General features: G+C 40.0%; 1 protein-coding gene across 1 annotated transcript; it reads right to left on the reverse strand.

The window, feature by feature from the left end:
* Positions 1-446: 446 nt before the first annotated feature.
* LOC138370618 (clustered mitochondria protein homolog) lies at positions 447-22,632 on the reverse strand. Its single transcript, XM_069335176.1, has 7 exons — positions 22,460-22,632; positions 10,701-10,951; positions 10,373-10,516; positions 6,842-7,013; positions 6,398-6,528; positions 5,799-5,935; positions 447-3,855 (listed from the first exon to the last, which is right to left on the reverse strand). The coding sequence occupies exons 1-7, from the start codon at positions 22,581-22,583 to the stop codon at positions 594-596; spliced, it is 4,221 nt and encodes a 1,406-aa protein (XP_069191277.1). The 5' UTR covers positions 22,584-22,632; the 3' UTR covers positions 447-593.
* Between the last annotated feature and the right edge of the window lie 208 nt (positions 22,633-22,840).

Consider the following 22,840-nt stretch of genomic DNA (forward strand, 5'->3'; position numbering starts at 1 on the left):
TGCGAACTTCTAACAACCCGTGTAGACCAAATATAAAAAGCTATCCTCAACAAAAGTAACAATGGGTTTAATGACAAAATGGTTGTATAAAAGAATGAAAACATATCTGAGTTTCATAAATATTGCATGATGTTGAACAGGCAATGTAGGCATACCCAAACACCTGTCCAATATCTTGCATATACTGGCTCATACTGTACAGTGGAATGTCACCCATTTCTATCATCTCGACCAAACAAGACCATAAAGTACCAATACTACTATATTACATCAATTGCAGCTAAGTATGTATACAAAACTAGAGGCTTCATACAAAATAAAAACTTAATATATGAACTACAACATTTGACTACGTTTGACGTGAACCGTCTGTTCTGCTGTGAATTCAATCACAGCCTACCTCCACACACTAAGGAACTGTCATGAGGCATTGGTACGTTGCATGAAGCAGCTGTGTGTACAAGAGGTCATTGTTTTTGAGCTAGTTAATTCAACCAAATTGTGCTTTTGCAGCCCTCTTTTTCAACAGTAAAATTATGCATAATTCAAAGAGTGAATAATAACTTGATAAACAAATTTATTACATTTAATTTTCACCTGCTTGCCGCTTCTTCCTCCTCTTCACTTTTTACATCAACTTCCTCATTTGCCTTCACACTTTCATCTTCTTCACTTCTGGCATCACTTTCTTCACTCTTTGTCTCCCTCTCCTCACATTTCTTCTCATCCTTTGTTGCACATTTCTCACTCTTTGTGTCACTCTCTTCACTTTTTGTATCACTCTCTTCACATTTTCCATCACTTTCCCCATTTTTGTCATTTCCACATAGAGTTTCAGTCGTATTTTTTTCTTTCAATGCTTTTGCTTGACCCTTCTCCAACTCTGCACGTACACGCTCAATTTCTTCAGGAGTGATCTGAACATAGAGAATACCATTGATGATATTGAGAAGTTCTAACACACTGCTCATGGAGGGTGGTTGAATCTGAATTGGTGGGAGACCAAGAGTACTGCGACCATTAAATGCTTCACTAATTTTTTTTGCCATGACAACTGCCTGCTGAGTCAGGTGACGCAAACACTCGTCCGCTTCTTTTGTCTTCTCGTGCTCTGGTCCAAGTTCAGTCTTGTATATGGTGAAAGTCTCCTTTTCATTTTTTAGAGCACCTCTGAAATCGCCCATGCAACTTTGTGTCCGTGCAACAAGGTGGTAACCGAGAGCAACTTTTAAACTTCTTTCACCGTAAAATTTGATAGAGAGTTCCAGAGACTTTTCCAAGAACTGGAGAGAGAGATTATATTGGCCTACAGCATGGAGAATCAAGCCAATATTAGAATCAATCAATGCCATTTCTGGGTGAACTTCACCGTGGATTAACAAGAGCAGATAGCGAGCGCGGTACAACAGTTTTAGAGCTACACTCACCTGTTGGTTGGCAAAGCAATACAGTGCCAGATGGGAATATTCTGTGATGGTGTATGGATGATCTATGCCATTCACCCTCTCACTCATAAGTACTGCTTTCTGTTGGAAAGACATGGCCTCCACATATTCACCCATGATATAATTTAAGCGAGCTAACATACGAAGGCACTGTGCTATTTCTGGATGCATAGCTCCATACACGTTATTTAAGAGGTTCAAAGCTTCATTGATGAGGTCATAACCATCTTTCAAGAATCCTTGTTGCGTCTTGCTCTGACCAGCTGTATACAAGTTGAAAGCATCAGTAGCTCGGGGATTGATATGCTTTACAATTGGAAATAAGTTTACAATGTCTTGCTCATGGAAACTTTCTTGAGATTTGGTGTCAAAGTTGTAATCACGAAGTAGTATTTGAACACCTGATTTCATACAAAAAGTTCTCATAAGAGCAATTTTCTGAAGTCCGTACTTCTGAATCGTGCTATCTACTGTGTCAGTTTCCAAGGTCCAATCATAATATTCTTTCAGTTCCAATTTAATGCGAGTCCAGAGGGATTTTGGCGAATACGCTGCCCATTGTGAGGTGCTGTTGTTATTAAATGGGTGTTTCTTTCTTTTCTTCTTTGAGAGAAGCTCATCATTTTTGTTAGATGCGTGTGGACTGATACAAGATGAGAGATAACAATTAAGAAAGTGGGCAACAGCAGATGATAAACAAATAGTTTCAACACACTGAAGGTAATTTGTAAAAATATGTTTGACAGACCGCGCAATGAGTTCCCCTACAGCAATGGTATATACATAATCCAACCCAGGAACTTTGGCCAGGAGATCAGCAACTTTCCCCAAGTATCGGATGTTTACACCTCGTGTATGTAGGGCCTCGCATAAAGTAGTGCCATCAGTAGGAGCCGAAGTATGGTCCTTTAGATCATGGACGAGGCTGGGCAACTGCACACTCACTAAAAATCCTGCAGCATCGCATATCAATTGTCTTTCTTTCTTCAGCATTTCACCTTGAGGATCAACATGCAAAATCCCTGGAGAAAAAGCATCCAAATTAAATTTCACTTCAAAGTCAGCCTCTTTCAAGGATCCTACAGCTGCAGCAGCTTTTTTAATAATATCCTTTGTATTTTCCTCTACCTGTTTCTCGGCAGCAATGCTCTCGGTCACATTCTCAACGATTTTCTTTGCTTCCTCAGCCTCTATGTCTTTGTTATCTTTACCTTTATCATTTTCTTCTTTTTCCTTCTCTTTTTCATTTTCTTCCTTTTCTTTAACTGCAGCAAGTCTGTTGGCCTCTTTCTTCTTATTACTAAGTTGCTGAAGGTGAAGTGCAGCAAACTTCAGGAACATCACATAGCGATTATCCACAAAGGCATCAACTAATTCCTGCCTCAGGGTAGCTAACTTGTGCTTGTGAGCAATAGGGAAACCCATTTCTCGTGAAGCTGCACTTAAATTAATATCATCCGAAACCAAGAAATTAACGTCTGGAGGGAACGTGCGTAAAAGGTCAAGGATGTAGTGACGACTATCATTGCCAATGATTCCCTTGCATTCTACCGATGAGCACAGCTCAATCTCTTCACCCTTTTCATTCAGAACTTTATGTGGAAGTATCTTCAACTGCTGACCAGCTTTCTGCAGCAAGTCCATATACTTTGGATGAGTAACTACAGTTTTGCCAAAATCAATCGAGCCATAAACAACAGACTGTTCTTGTTCACGCTCAAGAATGCCAGGGATGATGGACTGAGCAGTTACACGATATCCACGGTAATCTACAACAACCGTCCCCAAGGTGTACAGGCCTTCTAAATCGGCTGCACTATAGACACGCACACCTTGCAAATCATTGCGTGGTGCCACATGAGCTGCTGCATCTCCACCCACTTCTTTATAGTGATCTCTAACATCAAAACCAAGACTGAAAAAAATATTGTTCCATATATACATCTGCATCTTGGGATCTTCCCCTGGATTAATGGCCATCACATTGCCATCGATAACAGCCATGGCACCTCTTGTTGCTGCTGCAACGAAGTCGCTGTGTACCTTGAAGATGGCCCGTTCCCTCAACAGACGCTCTGGTAGTGTGCGACGAGCAAGTTCCCTGGTTGTCTGCAGCTCTTCGTTCCAATCTCTTGTCTGACCAGGGATGTGCTCCTCATAACCCAACTTGCTACTGAAAGCATCTTCTGCCCGAAGAGCATCAATACCATGATCCAAGGAAGGAGATACCCATGAATATACTTGGTAAGAGGTAGGCACTCTCTCAAAGGGATGTCTGGATGTTCGCTTTTTTTGCAAGTTTGAAAAATTGCGCTTAAAAGCATTAGACAACAAGCTGAGAAGATCAATGAGCGAGTGGCACAGATAGCAAGGGTTTGCTGGTTTGGGGTTGAACTCCTCCTCTGTTATTCTGAAACATACATGGAAAAGGTACAGTATAGTTATGGCTTAATAAAAATTAGAGAAAATTCCAATCAGTAAATAAAAAAACTAAGCAATACCCAAAATGAGTGCATACCAACAGAAAAATTCTTAGGTCTATAGAGAAAAAACTACAAAAAAGTATAAAAACTGTAAACATTCACTACAATCCCAGCATTGAATGTAATGAAATGCCTCTTTCTGGCGAGTCCAAGGTTGTTGGGTCCTTGTTGCTAGCCACTCATAGTTCCACATCTATTAAATCACACCAAGCCCTTATGAGTCATTAACTACCTATTGGAGATCAAATGCTTAAATGTGCCTCTCAAAAAGGTGCAGAAAGCAGGTATTAGATCACTCTGAGGAAATAGCCACCAGAAAGGTAAGAAAGATAAAACTGACAGGAAGGAATAAACAAAGGAGAGAATGAGACCCCAGTAGTTACATAGCTTCACTTCCCCACCACCTGGTGGTGGCCTGGTTGACGACCGGGCCGCGGGGACGCTGAGCCCCGGAAACACCTCAAGGTAACCTCAAGGTAAGGTAACCACCAGTTCCCCCAGTAGTTTCAAAGCATTATATGACAGTGCTGGGAAGACTGGGACACCACCAGCACAGCTCTCATCCTGTAATGCTGGCCCTGAGCCAGGCTCTTGAGTTTATGTGAATATATTTTGTAAATATTTACCTGTATTCCAATGTTTCTGATTAGTATTTTCTGTTTTTCTACATTAATATAATTCAATAGTGTGTGTGTCTTGAGAAATTTATATAATAAAATCTGCAGAACATCGAAATGCCCAAATATATTTGGGCATTCACTATCATGCTTACTATATTATTGGCTTAGAACAAAATATTCAATTTTTGGTGTTATTATACTATACACACACTTTATATATAACTACATACATTTTCTTCCACAATTACAAACCACTAAGCCACAAAGGTGGGTGTGATAATGAAATCCAAAGGAAGCATAATGTCCCCACACACTACCAGCAGACTATGAAAAATGTCACGATATACTATGCATGTCCCTAATTTTAGGCACAGCGCCATCCTGATAACAGTTTTTAATTTGATAAATTTATATAATAAAATAGACTGATCATGGTTTATTGAAGAGGGGAAAACACAAAAAAAAGTTGAACACTAAATTACGGTTACAAAATTAATTTGATAGGAATAATGACATTGCTAACCATTGTTGGCATTTTAATAAATAATAATAAGAGTGAAAGTGATGGAAAGACCCAGTTTATAATGCTTGGCAGAACATTGTATACAGTACCTTGAGAAAGGATGTAAATTACCTCTGAAAATTTTGGTTTTTAATACATTTACACATACTGTACATATTGGATCTTTCCTTCACCTTCACTCAAGCACTATAGCAAGTTATTTCAATAGTAGAATTGTATGTAACTGCTAAAATATCAAAGATGCTTAATAGAAGGGAGTAATTAGAGATTCTAGAGAGACACTAAAGGGCAGTAAACGTTTTGTAAAGTAGATCCGATTAACTATAAAACTATTCTTAATGAAGCTAAATTTATCTCATTAATTCATACAAGCAGACCTTGTGGTGTTCAGAGCAGGGATACCATTTCCACAGAGCCCTGCCTACAGTTCCCAGAAACCAAGACAATTGAGCAGTCATCTGAAACTGCAGCATCCCTTAGCAAGTCCCTGGGTAGCGTAATCATAACGACGTCTAGTGATAGATACCAGACATATAAATGCAAGCTCCTACAATCTTGTTCTGAACAGTTTAAAGCACCCTGAGAAAGTATGTAGTCTGCATCTGAAAATTTGGTTTTAATACACTTGTACTGGGTCTTTCCAGTACAAGTGTACCACTATACACTTCATTTGAAGAAATACTACTACATGTGGCAGAAGAAAAATCAAAATCAAAATTACACTTACTGATTTAGGTAAAAACCCCATGTGGAACCAGTAATGTGAAAATGTTTTCCTTCTAATGTTACCACATACAGGTAAAGGAGATCACCATGCAGTTTACGAGGGCCAGGAGGAGGGTTCCACCCACTCATCGTAAGTACCTGCAAAATGGACCGGATTATAAACAAAACAGTGTGATAAAAGCGAGTGCTATTCACAAATGCATTAGTGAGACTCCAAAAATATTTTTCTAAAACCAGATAAAGCTCCAAAATAACCCAGGCACAAGAAAAAGAAGATGCTCAACTAGTCTTAAATCACTCTTTTCAGATATCTTTTTTTACCATATAATTATTTTTAATGCACTTAGTGCCAGAGCCATTGCCACTCAGTCTCAGACGTAACCAAGGAACCAATCTCAGTAGAAAGGGAATGTCCAGTATGGCCAGTCATCCTATCCTGAAAACCTTTTGGCTCATGGTTAACATTGTTTATCAAACCAATTTCTTTATTAGGAACAGAGGATAGTCCACAGGTAAACTCCTGTGGACCTCTGAACTATATGTTGCCACTCCCACTCAGTGATGAATAAGAAACCTATACATATATACTCAATTCTTTACCTTCAGGCACTGTGGAGTTTTCTGTTCCTTAGCAAAAGGTTGCAGAGGGGTGAGGGGATGATCTTTGCAGCCTGGCAAGATATATTTTGGAGGCGTACAGTCCACCGATTCTACTGGAGTTTTCTTTTTTTCTGAAAAGACAGACATCTAGAATTAACTGAAGTTTAAATACTTCAGATACATGACTGACAAAAGGAATATGTGGTGGCAAAACTAAAATGTAGTAGCTAGGTTAGGAAAGAGGTTGGAGCATTGGAAGCCTTGGTAAGAAGAAAAATCCTAGCCTTGGCAAGCCAGGATTATACACTGACCAATCACTAATTTAGCCCTCACATACCCAAATCTCCAGGAAACTATCAAATTCATTACAAAGTTATACTCTTTTGGTTAAACATTATCCCCTTTGTCCTTTATGTACTGTACTATAATTTATAACAGACTCACCCAAAATATCTCCCTGAGTGACAGCATTAAGAAAAGCTAAAGAGGCACAGTCGACACCATTGTAGGCATCTATGGGATCCAAAGACTTCAGTAAATCTCGTACATGACGAACGTGAATTCTGGCCTCTCTTACTGTGTAAGGATCTTCTTGAACCTTTATCACTGACCCTTCCTGAAATGCAAAGTAATGTTATAAAGCATGAAGTATTACAAAAGAAAACTTTCATCATATCTTTTCTTTAAAAAAATTGAGGTTTCCTTATGTGCACAGTGTAACCTCGATTCAGTTAACTATATGGGACCAACTCTTATTCATTTGAGTGAGGGATTCGTTGCAATTAGAAAATGCCTTCAGGGGTCATCTGTGAGACATTTACAAAATGTACAAGAAATATACATTGTTTCTTCTACTGTTGCTTCCTTCTACAAATATTAAAAAAAAATGATTAGAACTACATTCAGAATTACCACTCGTACATTAATATTTCCCATACTCTATGGGCAAATTTCATCTAACCAAATTTTAATGTCAATCATATTATGGGCAACTTTCCCACAGGTCTGTGAATTCAGGCCATGCTTCCTAAGCAAACCTGAGCATCTTCACATTTTGGCAAAGCACAAATCAAATGTGCATGTGGTAAAGTGGGCGAGTAAATCCAGCCTGAAAATTGCAAGTTGCAACCAGGGATTCACTGAAACGAGGTTGCACTGCACTGTACTTTACATCATGCCAGATATATACTTCCCTTAAATAACCCTTTAATGCACCCAAATGTATACAACGATTCAATACTATAAGCACTTGGTTTACAGTACCATAATGAATCAATATAATGCATGTAAATGCTATACTGAACTGTATACAGAGCAAACACTTCCTTAATTTAAAGTAGCTTATCTACTGCAGATGATGAGTCACAATAATGTGGCTGAAGATATGATGACCAAACTACACTTCAGAAGATAAAGATATGAGTATTATGTTCATATTGGAACACTATCAAGGCAGGTGTGTGTGACGACTTGACCATTATCAAGACATCACACACGACCTAATATTGGTCAAGAACGGACCGAAACATCATTTCTCCATCTTCTGATGTGTGGTTTGGTAATCACAGCTTATCTGCTGGATATCTTGAGGTTATCTTGAGATGATTTCGGGGCTTAGCGTCCCCGCGGCCTGATCCTGGACCAGGCCTCTTTTTTGTTACACATCCCCTGGAAGCAGCCTGTAGCAGTTTTCTAACTCCCAGGTGCCCATTTACTGCTAGGTGAACAGGGGCATCAGGCTGAAAGAAACTGCCCATTTGTTTCCGCCTCCACTGGGGATCGAACCCGGAACATTTGATGTGCTTCTTAAGATATGGGCACCATACAACCGCTGCATATTCCAACTTTGGTCTAACAAAAGTCATAAACAATTTCTTTAGTATTTCCCCATCCATTTATTTAAAAGCCATTCTGAAGTTAGAAAGTGTAACATAGGCTCCTTGCACAATGCTCTTTATGTGATCCTTAAGTGATAGTTTTTTATCTAAAAACACCCCTAGATCTCTTTCTTTATCAGAAGTCTTTAAAGATTTCTCACATAATTTATAGGGTGTGTGGGGCCTATGTTCTCCTATTCCACATTCCATAACATGGCATTTATTCACATTAAATTCCATATGCCAAGTGATGCTCCATATACTTATTTTGTCCAGGTCTTCTTGAAGGGCATGACAAGGATCTAAGTTTCTTATCTTCCCTATTATCTTAGCATCATCAGCAAACATGTTCATATAATTCTGTATTCCATCTGGTAGATCGTTTATGTAGAAATAAACATTACTGGTGCAAGAACTGAACCCTGTGGTACTCCACTTGTGACATTTCTCCAGTCCGATACATTGCCTCTGATTACTGCCCTCCTTTTTCTATCAGAAAATGTTTCATCCATGTTAGAAGCTCACCTCTCACCCCTTCAATATGTTCGTTTCCAGAACAACCTCTTATGTGGAACTCTGTCGAAAGCCGTTATTAGGTCTAGATAGATGCAGTCAACCCAATCTTCTCTTTCCTGTAAAATCTCTGTGGCTCGATCATAGAAATTTAGTAAATTCGTTACACAGGATCTTCCAGATCGAAAACCATACCGACTGTCTAATATTATATAGTTTTCTCCAGGTGTTCTACCCATTTAGTTTTAATTATTTTTTCCCATATTTTGACTAACACTTGTCAATGTCATAGGTCTATAATTGAGGGGGCCTACTGCCACTTTTGTAGATTGGAACTATGTTAGCCTTTTTCCCCCACATCTGCTACAACTTCTGTACACAGGGATGCCTGAAAAATCAGTTGAAATGGAATGCTGAGCTCAGGTGTACATTCTCTCAGAACCCATGGTGAAACTCCATCTGGGCCAACTGCTTTGCTCTTACTTGAGCATTTTTCACTTCGTCTCTCGATACTTCTGTGTGCGAGTGTAGCTGGAGGAATGCAGGCAGCGACAAACTGCCACCACTGGACACAACAAATGATGCAGCCCTAGCCAAAGCAACCATCAATAACAAAGAAAAGACAAAAACTGGAGAAAGACAACAGACACAGAAATAAGCAAAATGATCGCCAAGATGATTGTCCCTCAACTGTATCACTCGAGCTTAGCCGACTTTCTAGATGCTTTCCCAGTGAAATGGCAGAACGTCATTTGCTCACTGCACCTCCATGAGGAAACCAGGCTCTGACTCTGGTCTCCGGTAGGTCAAGCTGAACTCTAGCAACTGATGTTCTATGCTGGTTATTTGCATGCTGCTTTGGCTGGTTTCCTTGACATTTCAGTAGCTTCCCTGTTCCCTTCTTGTTCATGTGGTTGGAAGGGTTTGGTTTAGGTGGCTTGCGAATGAAGAGACAGGCTGACAAGAGTTCTGGAGGACTTGGATGAGCACACCACTAGTGTTTATCTCTGGGGTACTTATTAATTTCTTTAAGCAAATGCTTGCTTTGTTGTACAGTACTTGTGATATCTTGTGAGACTTTTAGGTTTTGGATTGATCTATGATCTTTAAAGTCCCCTCCTCCCACAGAAAGTCAGATTCTGGTTCTGACTCTAGAAATAAGGTGAGTGAGGAATAGTGCATCTTCCAAAATCATGACTGTACCAGCACTACACTTGGGGAGCTATCAAGAGATGACCAGAAAAGGGAGTTTTATTACATTCAACATATACATTAGATATACAGTATGACATATAACCCAACACAAAATAAAGCAAAATTATGGAAAATCAATCATTTCAAAGGCTTGCGAGCATTAGAGATGCTAATGAAAGCGTGTGATTACCTAGTGTAACAGATTTAACACAATGCACATGCAACAATCCAAATTTAAGCCTACATTAAAAAAATCTATGAATATTTTATGCAATGATGGTACCAATAGACATTTCATATGGAAAGCTGTCAAAACATTATAAACATGCATTACAGTATTTAACAGTTATGATGTATAATTGTGATACACTACGTCATTTAAGCTATTTACCTTAAGACCCTCAACATTTTTTAGCTCAGCAAAGTTATCCAGAGTTTGACCATTTAAATGCAGTGAGAAGCAGGTGCGGTGGCAGGTATCCTCACGATCCATCAGGAGCTGGTGGATCTCGTACACCAGTTCCATGCTGCTCACCTGTTTAATAAATTAAACAAGTCAATTCTGCATCATGATATTGCTAAACTATTTTAAGCACAACAGTCACTTTTTAGATACAGTGAAGTCCACTTGTGTAAGAATGCCTTCCATTGCAAAAGAATTATAGTAAAAATGTTATAGAAATCACAGACTGGCAAACTCGCACAATAGTTTTACCTACCTGGATTTCAAATTGATCTCCAGTAGGGGGTCGAATCTTGACTGTAAATCCATATTCTTGTGATAAAGAGCCATCCTTTTCTTCCTTGTTTTTGTCATCCTTTTCTTTATCATCTTGAACCTTTTCATCATCATCCTCATCATCATCACACTTTGCTACAATTTTACAATCTGTGTTTCCCCCTGACTTTTCTTGTGTCTCTGTCTCTGCCTTTTCAAAGCCATCCCCAGCTTCACAATCATTAGCCTTTGCTGAAAGAAGAAAAGCACTAGCTAATACCCAATTTTTATTTAATTTCCATATCTTTTGATATAAAATACTGTATGATGAATATATTAACATACAAAGAATAAATAATACATATGCCCTGATGTGAAAACTTATAATTTATTAAATTCCTAAACAATTACTGTACTTTACTGTATGTTTAGCTCATAGCAGATTAATGGCAGCATCCCTGGCTCCTATGCCAGGGATCTCTTGCATACAGAGAACACAGTAATATAAATACTTAGGTAGGTGTAAATCTACGACCCCGGCATTGCCAGTCGCTTACTCTACCACTAAGCCACCGCTGACTTTTACAAGTTAGAAAACCAAGTTTTTTCTGTGTGTTTCTGAAGTTGGGATGTAAGGTGTAGGATTACTTTGCCCTTCCACCCGAGTGCTTGTGGGTCATACGTAAACACTTGAACTGGCATCAGTAGGGGGGCCTCCAAACTTCCGGTGATTTCGGTAGCACTCCGGTTGTATGTCTTTGACAAGTAACGGTGGTTTAGTGGTAGAGTATGTGGCTTGGCAATGCCGGGGTTGTAAGTTCACGCCCACCTAAAATTCCAGTGGATTTTTGCATCAATATATATATATATATGTCGTACCTAGTAGCCAGAACACACTTGTCAGCCTACTATGCAAGGCCCGATTTGCCTAATAAGCCAAGTTTTCATGAATTAATTGTTTTTCGACTACCTAACCTACCTAACCTAACCTAACTTTTTCGGCTACCTAACCAAACCTAACCTATAAAGATATGTTAGGTTAGGTTCGGTCATATATCTACGATAATTTTAACTACAATAAAAAAAAATTGACCTCATACATAATGAAATGGGTAGCTTTATCATTTCATAAGAAAAAAATTTGAGAAAATATATTAATTCAGGAAAACTTGGCTTATTAGGCAAATCGGGCCTTGCATAGTAGGCTCAGAAGTGCATTCTGGCTATTAGGTACGACATATATATCACGTTAATGTGATTTCTGTGTTTTATAAACACTTGCATACTTTGTCACCCTTCCTGTACATGCATATTAAAATACGGTGTATACTGGCAGCAAGTTTTCATTTAGACATTGAATATGTTTGCATATTCTATGTTGATTATTTTCCTATTTAGGGCTTTATCAAATAATATCCCTCAAACAATTATGACATTACAAATTCTCTTCCAATTAAACCAAGATGCAAGAGCATCTTACTGTTTAGTTAAAGGGAGAGAAGCCCTAAACAAGAAAATAATCAATACGGAATATGCAGCTATATCCAGTGAAACCTGTCTAAATTTAAAAATGGATAGGTATAATATGGATGGGACAGGTGTGGGGCACACCGCCACTACCCACCAAACAGGTGTGGGGTGCACCCTTTAACCCCACCTATTGGGTGGGTGTGGAGAGGTGCTTATCTATTATACAAACAGATAAGTATGGGTTGTCATGCTTATGTTTGTATATATATAATACATATTATATATATCATACATATTATATAAATAATACATATTATATAAATACATATGCAAAGAAGCTTGAATGGTCCCTCAAGCCAATATGCAACAGAAAACTCCACACCCCCAGACATGACTCGAACCCAGACAGTCAGGAGCACTATGCAACTGGTGTACAGGGCACATAATCAACTCGACAAAGTGCAAAGGGCTCCTTGCAGTATGGGTTCGAGCCACTTCTGGGGTGAGAGTTTTCAGTTGCATGTATGCCTGGGGACCATTCAGGCTTATTCGCATTATTTATTTTATATAATATATAATATTATATATATATATATATATATATATATATATATATATATATATATATAATATAAATAATATACATTATACTGTATATATTATACATTACTGTTTATGTAAACGATCTCCCAGAGGGTTCTCCCACAGCGAATTGACCGTGTCTTCCCAATGTTTGCTGATGATGCACAAATTATAAGGACGATTAAAACAGGAAGATAGCAAGAGGCTATAAGACGACCTAAACAAACTGAAGAAATGGTCCAACAAATGCCTACTAAAGTTCAACTCAAGTAAATGTAAAGGCAGAGAAGGATCTAGGAGTTGATATTACACCGAACCTGTCTCCTGAAGCCCACATCAATATATGGGCTTCAAGAGATGGGAGATTATTACAAAATAATGTAATGATCTTCATACATATGTATTATATACTGTAAATACATTAAGATATCATGGGTAGTGAACATGTCTATGTTGGTGATTAAGTGGAACAGTCTTGGAAAAACCACTAACACGCATATTTAGAATGCCAATCAGAGTGTCTGAAGCAGCGGTCTTATACCTGATTTACGAGAACAGGAAGCCGGCAACTTCCTGTCCGCCGGCTTAAATAATACTGAAGTAGTACTATAAATTTAAGTATTAAATATAAATTATTTTTAATATATCATAATACTTAAATACTCATTTAAGTATTCATAATACTTAAATATTCATTTAAGTATTATAATAACAGACTGTGCAGTGTTGGGAGTATAGAGTCAAGGTGCGCGTGCGAGCGGACATATTAGGCAGCTAATTTTAACTACTGCTGAGAGAGAATAAAGCCACCGTGGGCGTGTAGTGTGTAAGGCTCGGAGTGCCACCCCCACCCCAGTGTCCCACCAAACTACTATAGTTTGCTTGCTCATGAACCGACAAACACACACTCTATTTCCCATGACTTGACCAGCGCCATCACTATCTACACACAACCGCCGCTCTCGTCTCTTAATTAAAACCACTATTTCCCTCTATAATATAAAGTCAAAGATTTGTTGCGCCTCATCGTGTAGCACATGTCAGAGCTCCGCGCCAAGTCAGCCATAGGGTTAAGGTTCGCGTCGTATAATTAACTCACAAATAAACATCGTCCGACTGGCTATTTGATCAGCATATTTGAGTACTAAAAGAAAACTCATCCTCCTGTTTAATTAGTACGTTTTGTAACTATGTGGACCATCGTACATATGATGTACCTTGAGGCTACCTTGAGGTGCTTCCGGGGCTTAGTGTCCCCGCGGCCCGGTCGTCGACCAGGCCTCCTGGTTGCTGGACTGATCAACCAGGCTGTTAGACGCGGCTGCTCGCAGCCTGACGTATGAGTCACAGCCTGGTTGATCTGGTTGACAATTACATATTGTCTATGTAATAGACAATAAGATGGTAGTTTGGCAGTATTCACTTATAGTCCGGAAAAAATTAAATTTAAAAAAAGTTAAATATTTCTAGGCCCAGAATAGCAGATTTATGTACTATATTAGTCCTAGTTCATTCTACTCAAATTAAAGTCACCTATTGTATACAGCATCTATCTGCCAATATATGTCTTTCCTCTGTTCTGTCGAGATTTGGTGGCCAATGTACAACTATTATTAGGCTATAATTATTTTCCATTTATTTCTATCCAAACAGTTTGTGGTACTTTTAATTCCCCCTTTTGATACTACATTTTAAATTTTCTCCGACATAATACTATTCTCCCCCCACCCCCCTTATCTGACGTTAATTTGAATACCTTAATTTGATTTTCAGCCATAGTTCCGTCTTCTACATTCATTTAGTTCCGTCTTCTACATTCATCTAAGTTTCGGTTAATGCAATATACTGTAGTTTGTGCACACAAGAGCACTTAAATCGTCTATTTTGTTTTAATTACTTCTATGAGTAGTACGTGTTATGTATTAGTTGTGTTGGGTAGTTACCCTGACTTATGTCGACCCATGATATTCTTTAGTCAAACTTTTTACATTCCCCCTCACTGCTTTTCTGTCCACTTGTGTGTCTTATCCTCCACATGTCCTGAGTTACCTTCTCATTGTTCACACCCAGACCCCTAGGGCCAGATTCATGAAGCGGTTTACGCAAGTACTTACGAACGTGTACATCTTTCTCCAATCTTTGACGGCTTTGGTTACATTCATTAAACAGTTTACAAGCTCAGTAGACGTTCTACCGAGTAGGTGCATTATTTTTCTAGCAGCTTATAACAAACTCATTTGCGAATATGTGTATGTACTCAAATTCAGCATTTGCGTAAACTTGAAATATATATTCGACAGTCATTCTGCCGGCAAGTCCTAATCAGGAAGATCACTTTTCCGATGACGAGCCTTATCGGCACAGTAACCTTTTAGACTTAACATCTGAACGTTGTGATAAAGCACTTAAGGATAGCCTAAAAGTTGACAGCGTAACATGTAATTATCAAACGAAGCGCCAAGCTGGGATGACTAGTAGCATCGGCAGGTTAATAAATCCTCCTGGAAAGCGCCAAGCCATTACGGCTATATAGCACTTGGAAGGGATCAGGATAAGGAATTGGGATGAGACGGGGGGGGGGGGGGAGGGGGAAGGAATGCTGCCCAACCACTTTGACAGTTGGGGGATTGAACGCCGCCCTGTAGAAAGCGAGACCGTCGTTCTACCTTTCAGCCCAAGTGGCTGGGCAAATCCTCTAGGAAGCTATCTTGCACTATAAACCCCCACGTCGACTCCTCCACGAAAGCTACCTTCAGGCTTGGAGATTTTCCTCGCTATAACCAAAGAACGCCGAATCGCTCTAGCTTTGCATATTTTCTGATTATGGAGAGGCTGGATGACCTTTCTACTATTATTACTCTTCTTTTGAGGATATAAATCTCTTTCCATTAACGATGAATCGTGACCAGGGTTGTCACTTGCATAATAAATACTGTACAAATATTTTCCACATTTACGTTCAGGCATTAAAATAAAGTCTTTTGGAAAGAAAAGTAAAAAGCATCCTGCTAGTCTTAAAATTGGAGCGGACCGCTAAAGCATGCAACTGCTTAGTTCCTTTGGCATCTCTGTGAAGTAAATTCAACTTCAACAGTGTACCAGTTCAATAGAAGGCTTCAAATTGCCGTGGACGTATGTAAAATAGCATAACCCAGCTGCCACGGGCGAAATGAAAATGACAGCGTTTGGGTCCGTCTAGGACCCTTATCAAGTGGTGACGTAGCAAGTATACAAGTCTATATAAGGCAAGAGAGAAAGAGAAAAAAAAGGAAGTTTAAAAGAATGTAAAGATTACAAGAATTTTAACAATGCCATTTTCTGCATGTAAAGCAGTACAGTACTTTGCTATATACCAATTCTAACACATGATGACGTTCGACTTGTTGCATATATTATGACCAGGGGTCTGTCTTTTTGAGGAAAAAAAGAAAAAAATGTAATTTGCATATAACCAAAAAGTATAGGTTTTGGAGCATGAGACAGATAGCCTGCAGGGCTGAGTATGAAGAATGTATAACTTGTAAGTTACTGGTTGGTTTGAAGAGATACAAGTTAGTAAATAAAGTATTAAACAAGCCAGGAGATTATATCATTTATAAACTGTGTTTGGTAAAAAAGTTGTGGAAATTAATAAAATGGTAACTTAGGCAGTTATGGTACGATATTTTGCTCCGACGTTGCCTGAGGCAACGGAGATTCAATTGTAGCTGGCGGCTGAGCTGGGAGATCATTGTGTCACTGCAGAGGGTTTTTTTTTTAAGTCAGGTTCGTTTCTTTTGAATACCGGTTTTATTACATATTCTCTATTTTAATGTGCAACTCCAGGTGTGCTCTTAAGTTTTTGTTTATATAGTAGGAGTAAACTTGGAGAGGATTTAGTGTACCTGTTGGGGTTACGAAAGTAGACCTAAACTATACTTCCATCATAAGTGTGTGGGCGTGCCCGAGCTTTAGTTTGTAAATCATTATCTCTATCAGGGGAAAGCGCCAAGCCATTACGCCTATATTATCTCTATCAAAGGGAGATATTGGTAGTAGAGTATATGTCAACAGCTGGGAGTTATGTGGAGTTGACATTATGATAATAAATGACTATATTACCCCACTTTATAAATACCGTGTCCAGTATGTAGTGGATGGTTGTATCTCTAGATGGGTGAAATTGTGATAGCTTATCCCTGGTGGCTGGGCCTAGTCTACAGGAGATGGAGGGATTGTTAGACTATACAGTGTAAATATATGGTCAGCCCTATTACACAAATTAGTGGCTGGGTTACTGGTAGATCACCAGATATTATTGTTATATTATACTATTTTCATTAGTCACTATAGCACCCGTAACAGCATAGAATGAAATCTGCAAAAGCAGTCAAGCCTGACTCCAGACCAGGCTTGGGGGTAAAACTCCCAGAACCCTCTCCAGGTATACTCCTGGTAATTTGCTACCAGCACGCTACGTTAGTGGTGGAATAACGTCCAGCATAAACACTGAACAGTTCTTGTCGCGTTTCACACTAGTGTTATTTGCTTCATCTGTACCTAGAAACTTTACCAGGATATTGAAACATCATTACATACCCATGAGTAGTCATGATACAAACATTTCCTAGATAAAATAAAAAATACAAATAATATTTGTATGGCAAACCGGCAGGTCATTGAGGGCAGCCTGGTCACAGGGTCTGTTAAAAGCCGACAACATGGCAACCCTAATTGTGACCGTGCTAATACACTTCTCTTGCCCATTATGTTTTTATCCAATTGAGTTGAAGGGCTCGAGCTTCAGCTCTTTGGTCCTGCCTCCCAACATCCAATCAACTTGTGAACAGGATTCCAAGCCTACAGAAATGGTTGTGCAACTTTCCTTTAACTTAATTCGTTCACGTAGCAGTAAATATTTATTTTACGTGAATTTACCCCGAGAGCCACCATCTAGCGGTCTCGACGGGGGGCAGGAAGCAGGTGGCTTGACAAATGAACCCCCCCTATTTTAATGTGCAGGTTAGGGAACGTGTTTCGTGCAATGTTTTTCAGGTAGATGTTAAGTATAGTAATGACTTGACATTTACAGCTTCGACGGGCAGACTGTTCCACGGGTTTGTAACACTGGGTAAAAAAGTATCTCCCGTTTTCTGTCCTACAATGTGACTTATCGAGCTTGAAGCCGTTGACCCCTTGTATTTTACATACGCCCTTTCTGGATAAAGATCCTCCAACTTAGTCAACATAGACTTGACTTAAAATGCTGAATATAAACCCCCACGTCGAATAGCAGCGCACCAGAAATTTGTCCAATTGAATAACCAATTTCTTTTCCTTCAAAAGAAATGTCCGCTTGACTATTCCTAGGGTTTTGGCGGGCTATTCTGTAGATTCCACTTGTTATGCAACTTTCAATGACTGGTGGATTCTGACTTCAAGGTTCTTTTCTTCAATCTGCTGCATGATAGTGTTGTGATGTTCATTCTTACGCCCTACATGCAAGGTTTTGCATTTTTCAATATTAAAAAGAATTGACCAGTCTTCCGACAGTTTGTGGAGTTCATGTAGATATATCTCTTGGTAAGGCATCAATGTCATTTTCGCCTCCTACTTTACTATAAATCTTAGTGTGACCTAGAACGTGTTTCGGAAGTTGTTCTACTCCCCAAGCCCGGCCTGAGGCCAGGCTTTAAATAATGTGTGTACACTATTCTCATCTATAATACTGATGTAATCAACAAAAAATGAGTTGCCCTAAGTTGGAACCTTGCAGTACCCCACTTACCATATTTTTCTAGTCAGATTCATTTAGGACGAAATCATTGCTTTCTTTGTTTTAACCCGTTTTGTCCATTCTAGTACTATACTATTTATTCCATGTACTTGTAATTTCCTTGTCTAGTGTTGTACCTTATCAAAAGTTTTGGAGAAGTCCACATACACTACGTCTGCTGGAAAATACTTTATGAATAGCTGGTTACCGTCTCCAAAAATGTGAGTAAGGATTTATTGTTAACAAAACCAGATTATGTTTATTTTACTATATTGTGCAAATGTAATTCCTCTTCCCTAGGATTCTCTCCATGAACATACAGATATATGAGGTTACATTGATCATTCGATAGTTTCGTGCTGACACAGTTCATCTACCAGTTCCATTACGACTTTGGATTAATTCTATCCACTCGATTAGAATTCAAAAGATTCTTTTGAAGAAAGAATTCCCGAAACCTGGAACTTCAGGAACAAGATGCTGTAGATTTAAAACAAAGCTGTCTAAGAAATGTAAGAAAATTCACTTTCACAGTGGTAGAGAAGGTGGAGGCCAAAACCCTAAGTAGTTTAGAAACGTTTTATGAGTTAGCAACAAAGGACACCACGACCCCTAGCTCTCATTCCGTAACTACACTTAGGTAATTACATTCGCATCTAGGCAAGTGCGCATCCGCGCATGTTTCATCAGAAAATTAAGAAACTACCGACGATTAGGCCCATCTTGTATCATTAAGTTGTGTCGACAACGTTTCGGCCCAGGACTGACAAACGTTGTCGATTCTTCATTTTCTGATGTATGGTTTGCACATCATACGCAGTATTCAGCCCACGTTAGTGACTCATCATCTGCACATGTATACAACACTTGTATTCCCTCTCCCCCCCCCCACCCCCAACCACGCAAGATGGAACTACTCTGATCCTTCCCAGGATGCAACCCCCACATTTGCCTAACTCCCGGTACCTATATACTGCTAGGTTAACAGAAGCATTAGATGAAAGGAAACGTGTCTAAACATTTGTCCCTCCCGGGATCCATAATTGTTAATCGAGAAAAAAGCCAACTGTAATATGAAACCCATTGTAGTGGCCGCGTACATTGTGTGACAAGCTTAAAAACTAGTTCATCTACGTTGCAACTTGCTCGCTGTTGAATGTTGCTTTCAGTCTATGAACCCGTTATGTGCCACTGTAGGATAACCTGTAGTCCACTGGCTGGAAGGTACATGACTAGCTCCGATGTGTGGCTCTGTAAGCTACCTATAAGTTAAACTCTAAATGAACTGGCGATGCATATGCTAGCCTTTATCAGTGATGTAATTTGCTTGTCTAAACGAATATTGAGGTTCAATTCCAACTCTTTCCACCACCGCCTATGACGAATGACGGTACTTTTTGTATTTTGTTTTAGCCCTGGAGAGCTAGTTCATTGACCAGCGTCACTCATCCCGTATATATTAAAACCAATTTTCATTGTAACGGACATAAAATCCAATAATTATTAGTATAGAACATAACACGTTACAAAACAATTCCAACCCCCTTCTAAATTTTATATTTAGGGCCTCAGATGACACGAACAAAACTCTTAGGAATATAATGTAACCTTGGTCGACAACCCACCTTTCTTCCCAACATGCTAATCCTGATGCACGCAAGCCTCCATTGTTATTGCCTCAAGAGCCTAAGTCCGTTACCCGACTACACCCAACGCCCATTATCTGATAATGTGATCTCCCTCACAGCAAGATGGATTTAAAGATGGCATAACGTTATCATATTCTGTGTCATAGCTGCACTAACCAATTAAACCGAACCTATCATACCAGGTTACATCCAAAAGGTCCCAGGTTCGACTCCCGCAATAGGACGAGTGCTTGGGCAATGTTTTTCCCCACCTGATGCCTCTGTTCATCTAACAGTAAACAAGTACCCGGGAGTTAGGCAATTGTTATAGGTTGCATTCTGGGAAAGGTCAATAATTGGCGTTGGGGCGAAGGGGGGGGGGTAAGGACGGGAACTGTCAGGGGGAAAGCGCCAAGCCATTACGACTATATAGCACTTGGAAGGGGGGTCAGGATAAGGATTTGGGATGGGACCGGGTTTATGGTGTCCAACCACTTGGACGGTCGCAGATTGAACGCCGACCTGCATGAAGCGAGACCGTCGCTCAACCGTACAGACTTCCTGGCCCCGACTATGGGACACCGTGAGGTGAACCATATATTGTGCGGTGTGTGTTGTATCACAGTTTGAACTCTTTAGAGAGAGAGGAGGGAGGGGTGAGGACCTTCTTGGATGCCATTGCTTAAAGTACTTAATAGTATGCTGCACACAGAAATAACATCACACGAGACCAGAAAGCATGGCAGGATATGCAGAATCCTCCCCTCACCCCGCTGAAAAGCAGAGATGCAATAGGAATGCCGAGAGAGAACTATTAACATCAAAGGCCCGAGATTGTTTAACACGCTTTACTACACATAAGGGGCATAACTGGCGACCCTCAGTGTTCGAGAGAACTCAATAAACACCTCCGAAGGACACCTGATAAATCAGGCTATGATTCAAATGTCAGGCTGCGAGACGCCACATCAAATAGCCTGGTTGACCAGACCAACCAGAAGGGTTGGTCAGAGACCGGGCCATGGTGACCTTGACCCCCCCCCCCCTGAATCAACGCACAGCTAGTGATTTCCGGGTTGCTAATAAATTTATCAGGGTAGCAATACCAATATTCTGCATGTACTTCACATCGACTCTCTATTACGAAATTAATATGTGCATACTTGCATCCAAACATCAAAAATATACAATAGGCCTATTGTAATGTTACTAATTGGGGTACTCCTCGTTGCTCCTGTGACGGACGCAGCATCTTTACTATGATATCTTCATTACTGTAACCATCCCAACACAATCTTCTACGCTGTAACCATCTTAACTACACACCTTTCCTACCCTCCATTACCTTTTAAGCCTTCATCCCTGTAATTTTAGTGTGGGGGATAGCCTTATTTAGCAAGTTTAGAAATTAGTATTATTCACCATTACATGCGAAAGTGGGGGGGGGTGTATGGGGCTCAAACTTGACCCGCTTATGACCATCCCCAGACAATGACCAGTCACCCTGTAAAGTTTAGTGAGGCTAGCCTAAGCGTCTTGCCCTAACCTCGAATCAGACACGCACCAATATCAAGATTCTTGCTATACCTATCAAGATTATCTGAAAAGTATTTCATCGTATAACGCTGATTTATAGATCGGCTGTTTCATAGAAATGTATAGAAACTGCAAATACACCAATAGCTGCATGTTGAAAATTCATAATACCACTTCTTTAGTAAGTCTGAATTTGCTGATTCTAGAAAATGTAGTGTTAAATGCAGCTACACTCGCCCCACAAACCAATACCCTGGAAATAACAGGGTCCCGACAAAAAACATATACTGTGCAGCCCTTTAAACCCAGTCTGAGGCGAATAGTCTTAATTCTTTAAGACGTTGGGTTCCATAATTTAATCATTTAATGTGGATTAACAATGTACAGTCAGGGAGCGCCTAAAGTAACATAGATAAAAACAACCCTGGGAGTAGAGGGTCGTGTTGAGCCTGGTAACAGCCGGGGCAAGCTTCAAGGCCCCACTCCCAGGCGGGCCCCACCACCACCATCAGCTGATTTCTCGCTGCTGGTCCTCACCTTACATATACACCTGCTCTACCTACACCTGCTACACACTAGTCACACACACCTGCCAGTACCGACAAACCCTATAACAGTGAAAGGTATATATATATATATGTGTAGCGTGGTTGTCGGGTGGAGCGCGACCTTCATTACAGCTGAGAGGGATTTCGTCATTCACAGAATGCGTCGTACTCGCCGGCTTTCGTCTGCTAGAGCAGCGGCAGACTTATTCTCTCCGCCTCTTGCCTCCTGTTGAACACTTACCCGTCGTCTCCTGGCTCTCCCTCACTCCACCTTTCAACTTGCTTTCCTCTACTACGTCTCTGGCAGCTGTACTTTCTTCATTCTCAGTGCCAGGCCCAGATTCAATACCATTTTCCAGGGCCATCGTCTGCTCGCGACACTCTCACGTGGGGGACTGGTGGGAGAGCGCCCGGGGAGCGCCGCAGGGACCTCCCGGACACCGACACCAACCATTCATCTTATATAACATATTTGTCACCTATGTACACCTGCTTAATTATTGTAATGGTGATTCTTAGTAAAATAGGAAAATTCAAAACAACGACGTGGATAAGATTTGAGTGAATGTGTAGAGGAGAAGCGTGTGAGAGAGGGTAGGGAAGTGAATGTGGAAGGGTCCCT

The sequence above is a fragment of the Procambarus clarkii genome, chromosome 32 (assembly GCF_040958095.1).
Source record: "Procambarus clarkii isolate CNS0578487 chromosome 32, FALCON_Pclarkii_2.0, whole genome shotgun sequence".
NCBI classification, from domain to species: Eukaryota; Metazoa; Arthropoda; class Malacostraca; order Decapoda; family Cambaridae; genus Procambarus; species Procambarus clarkii.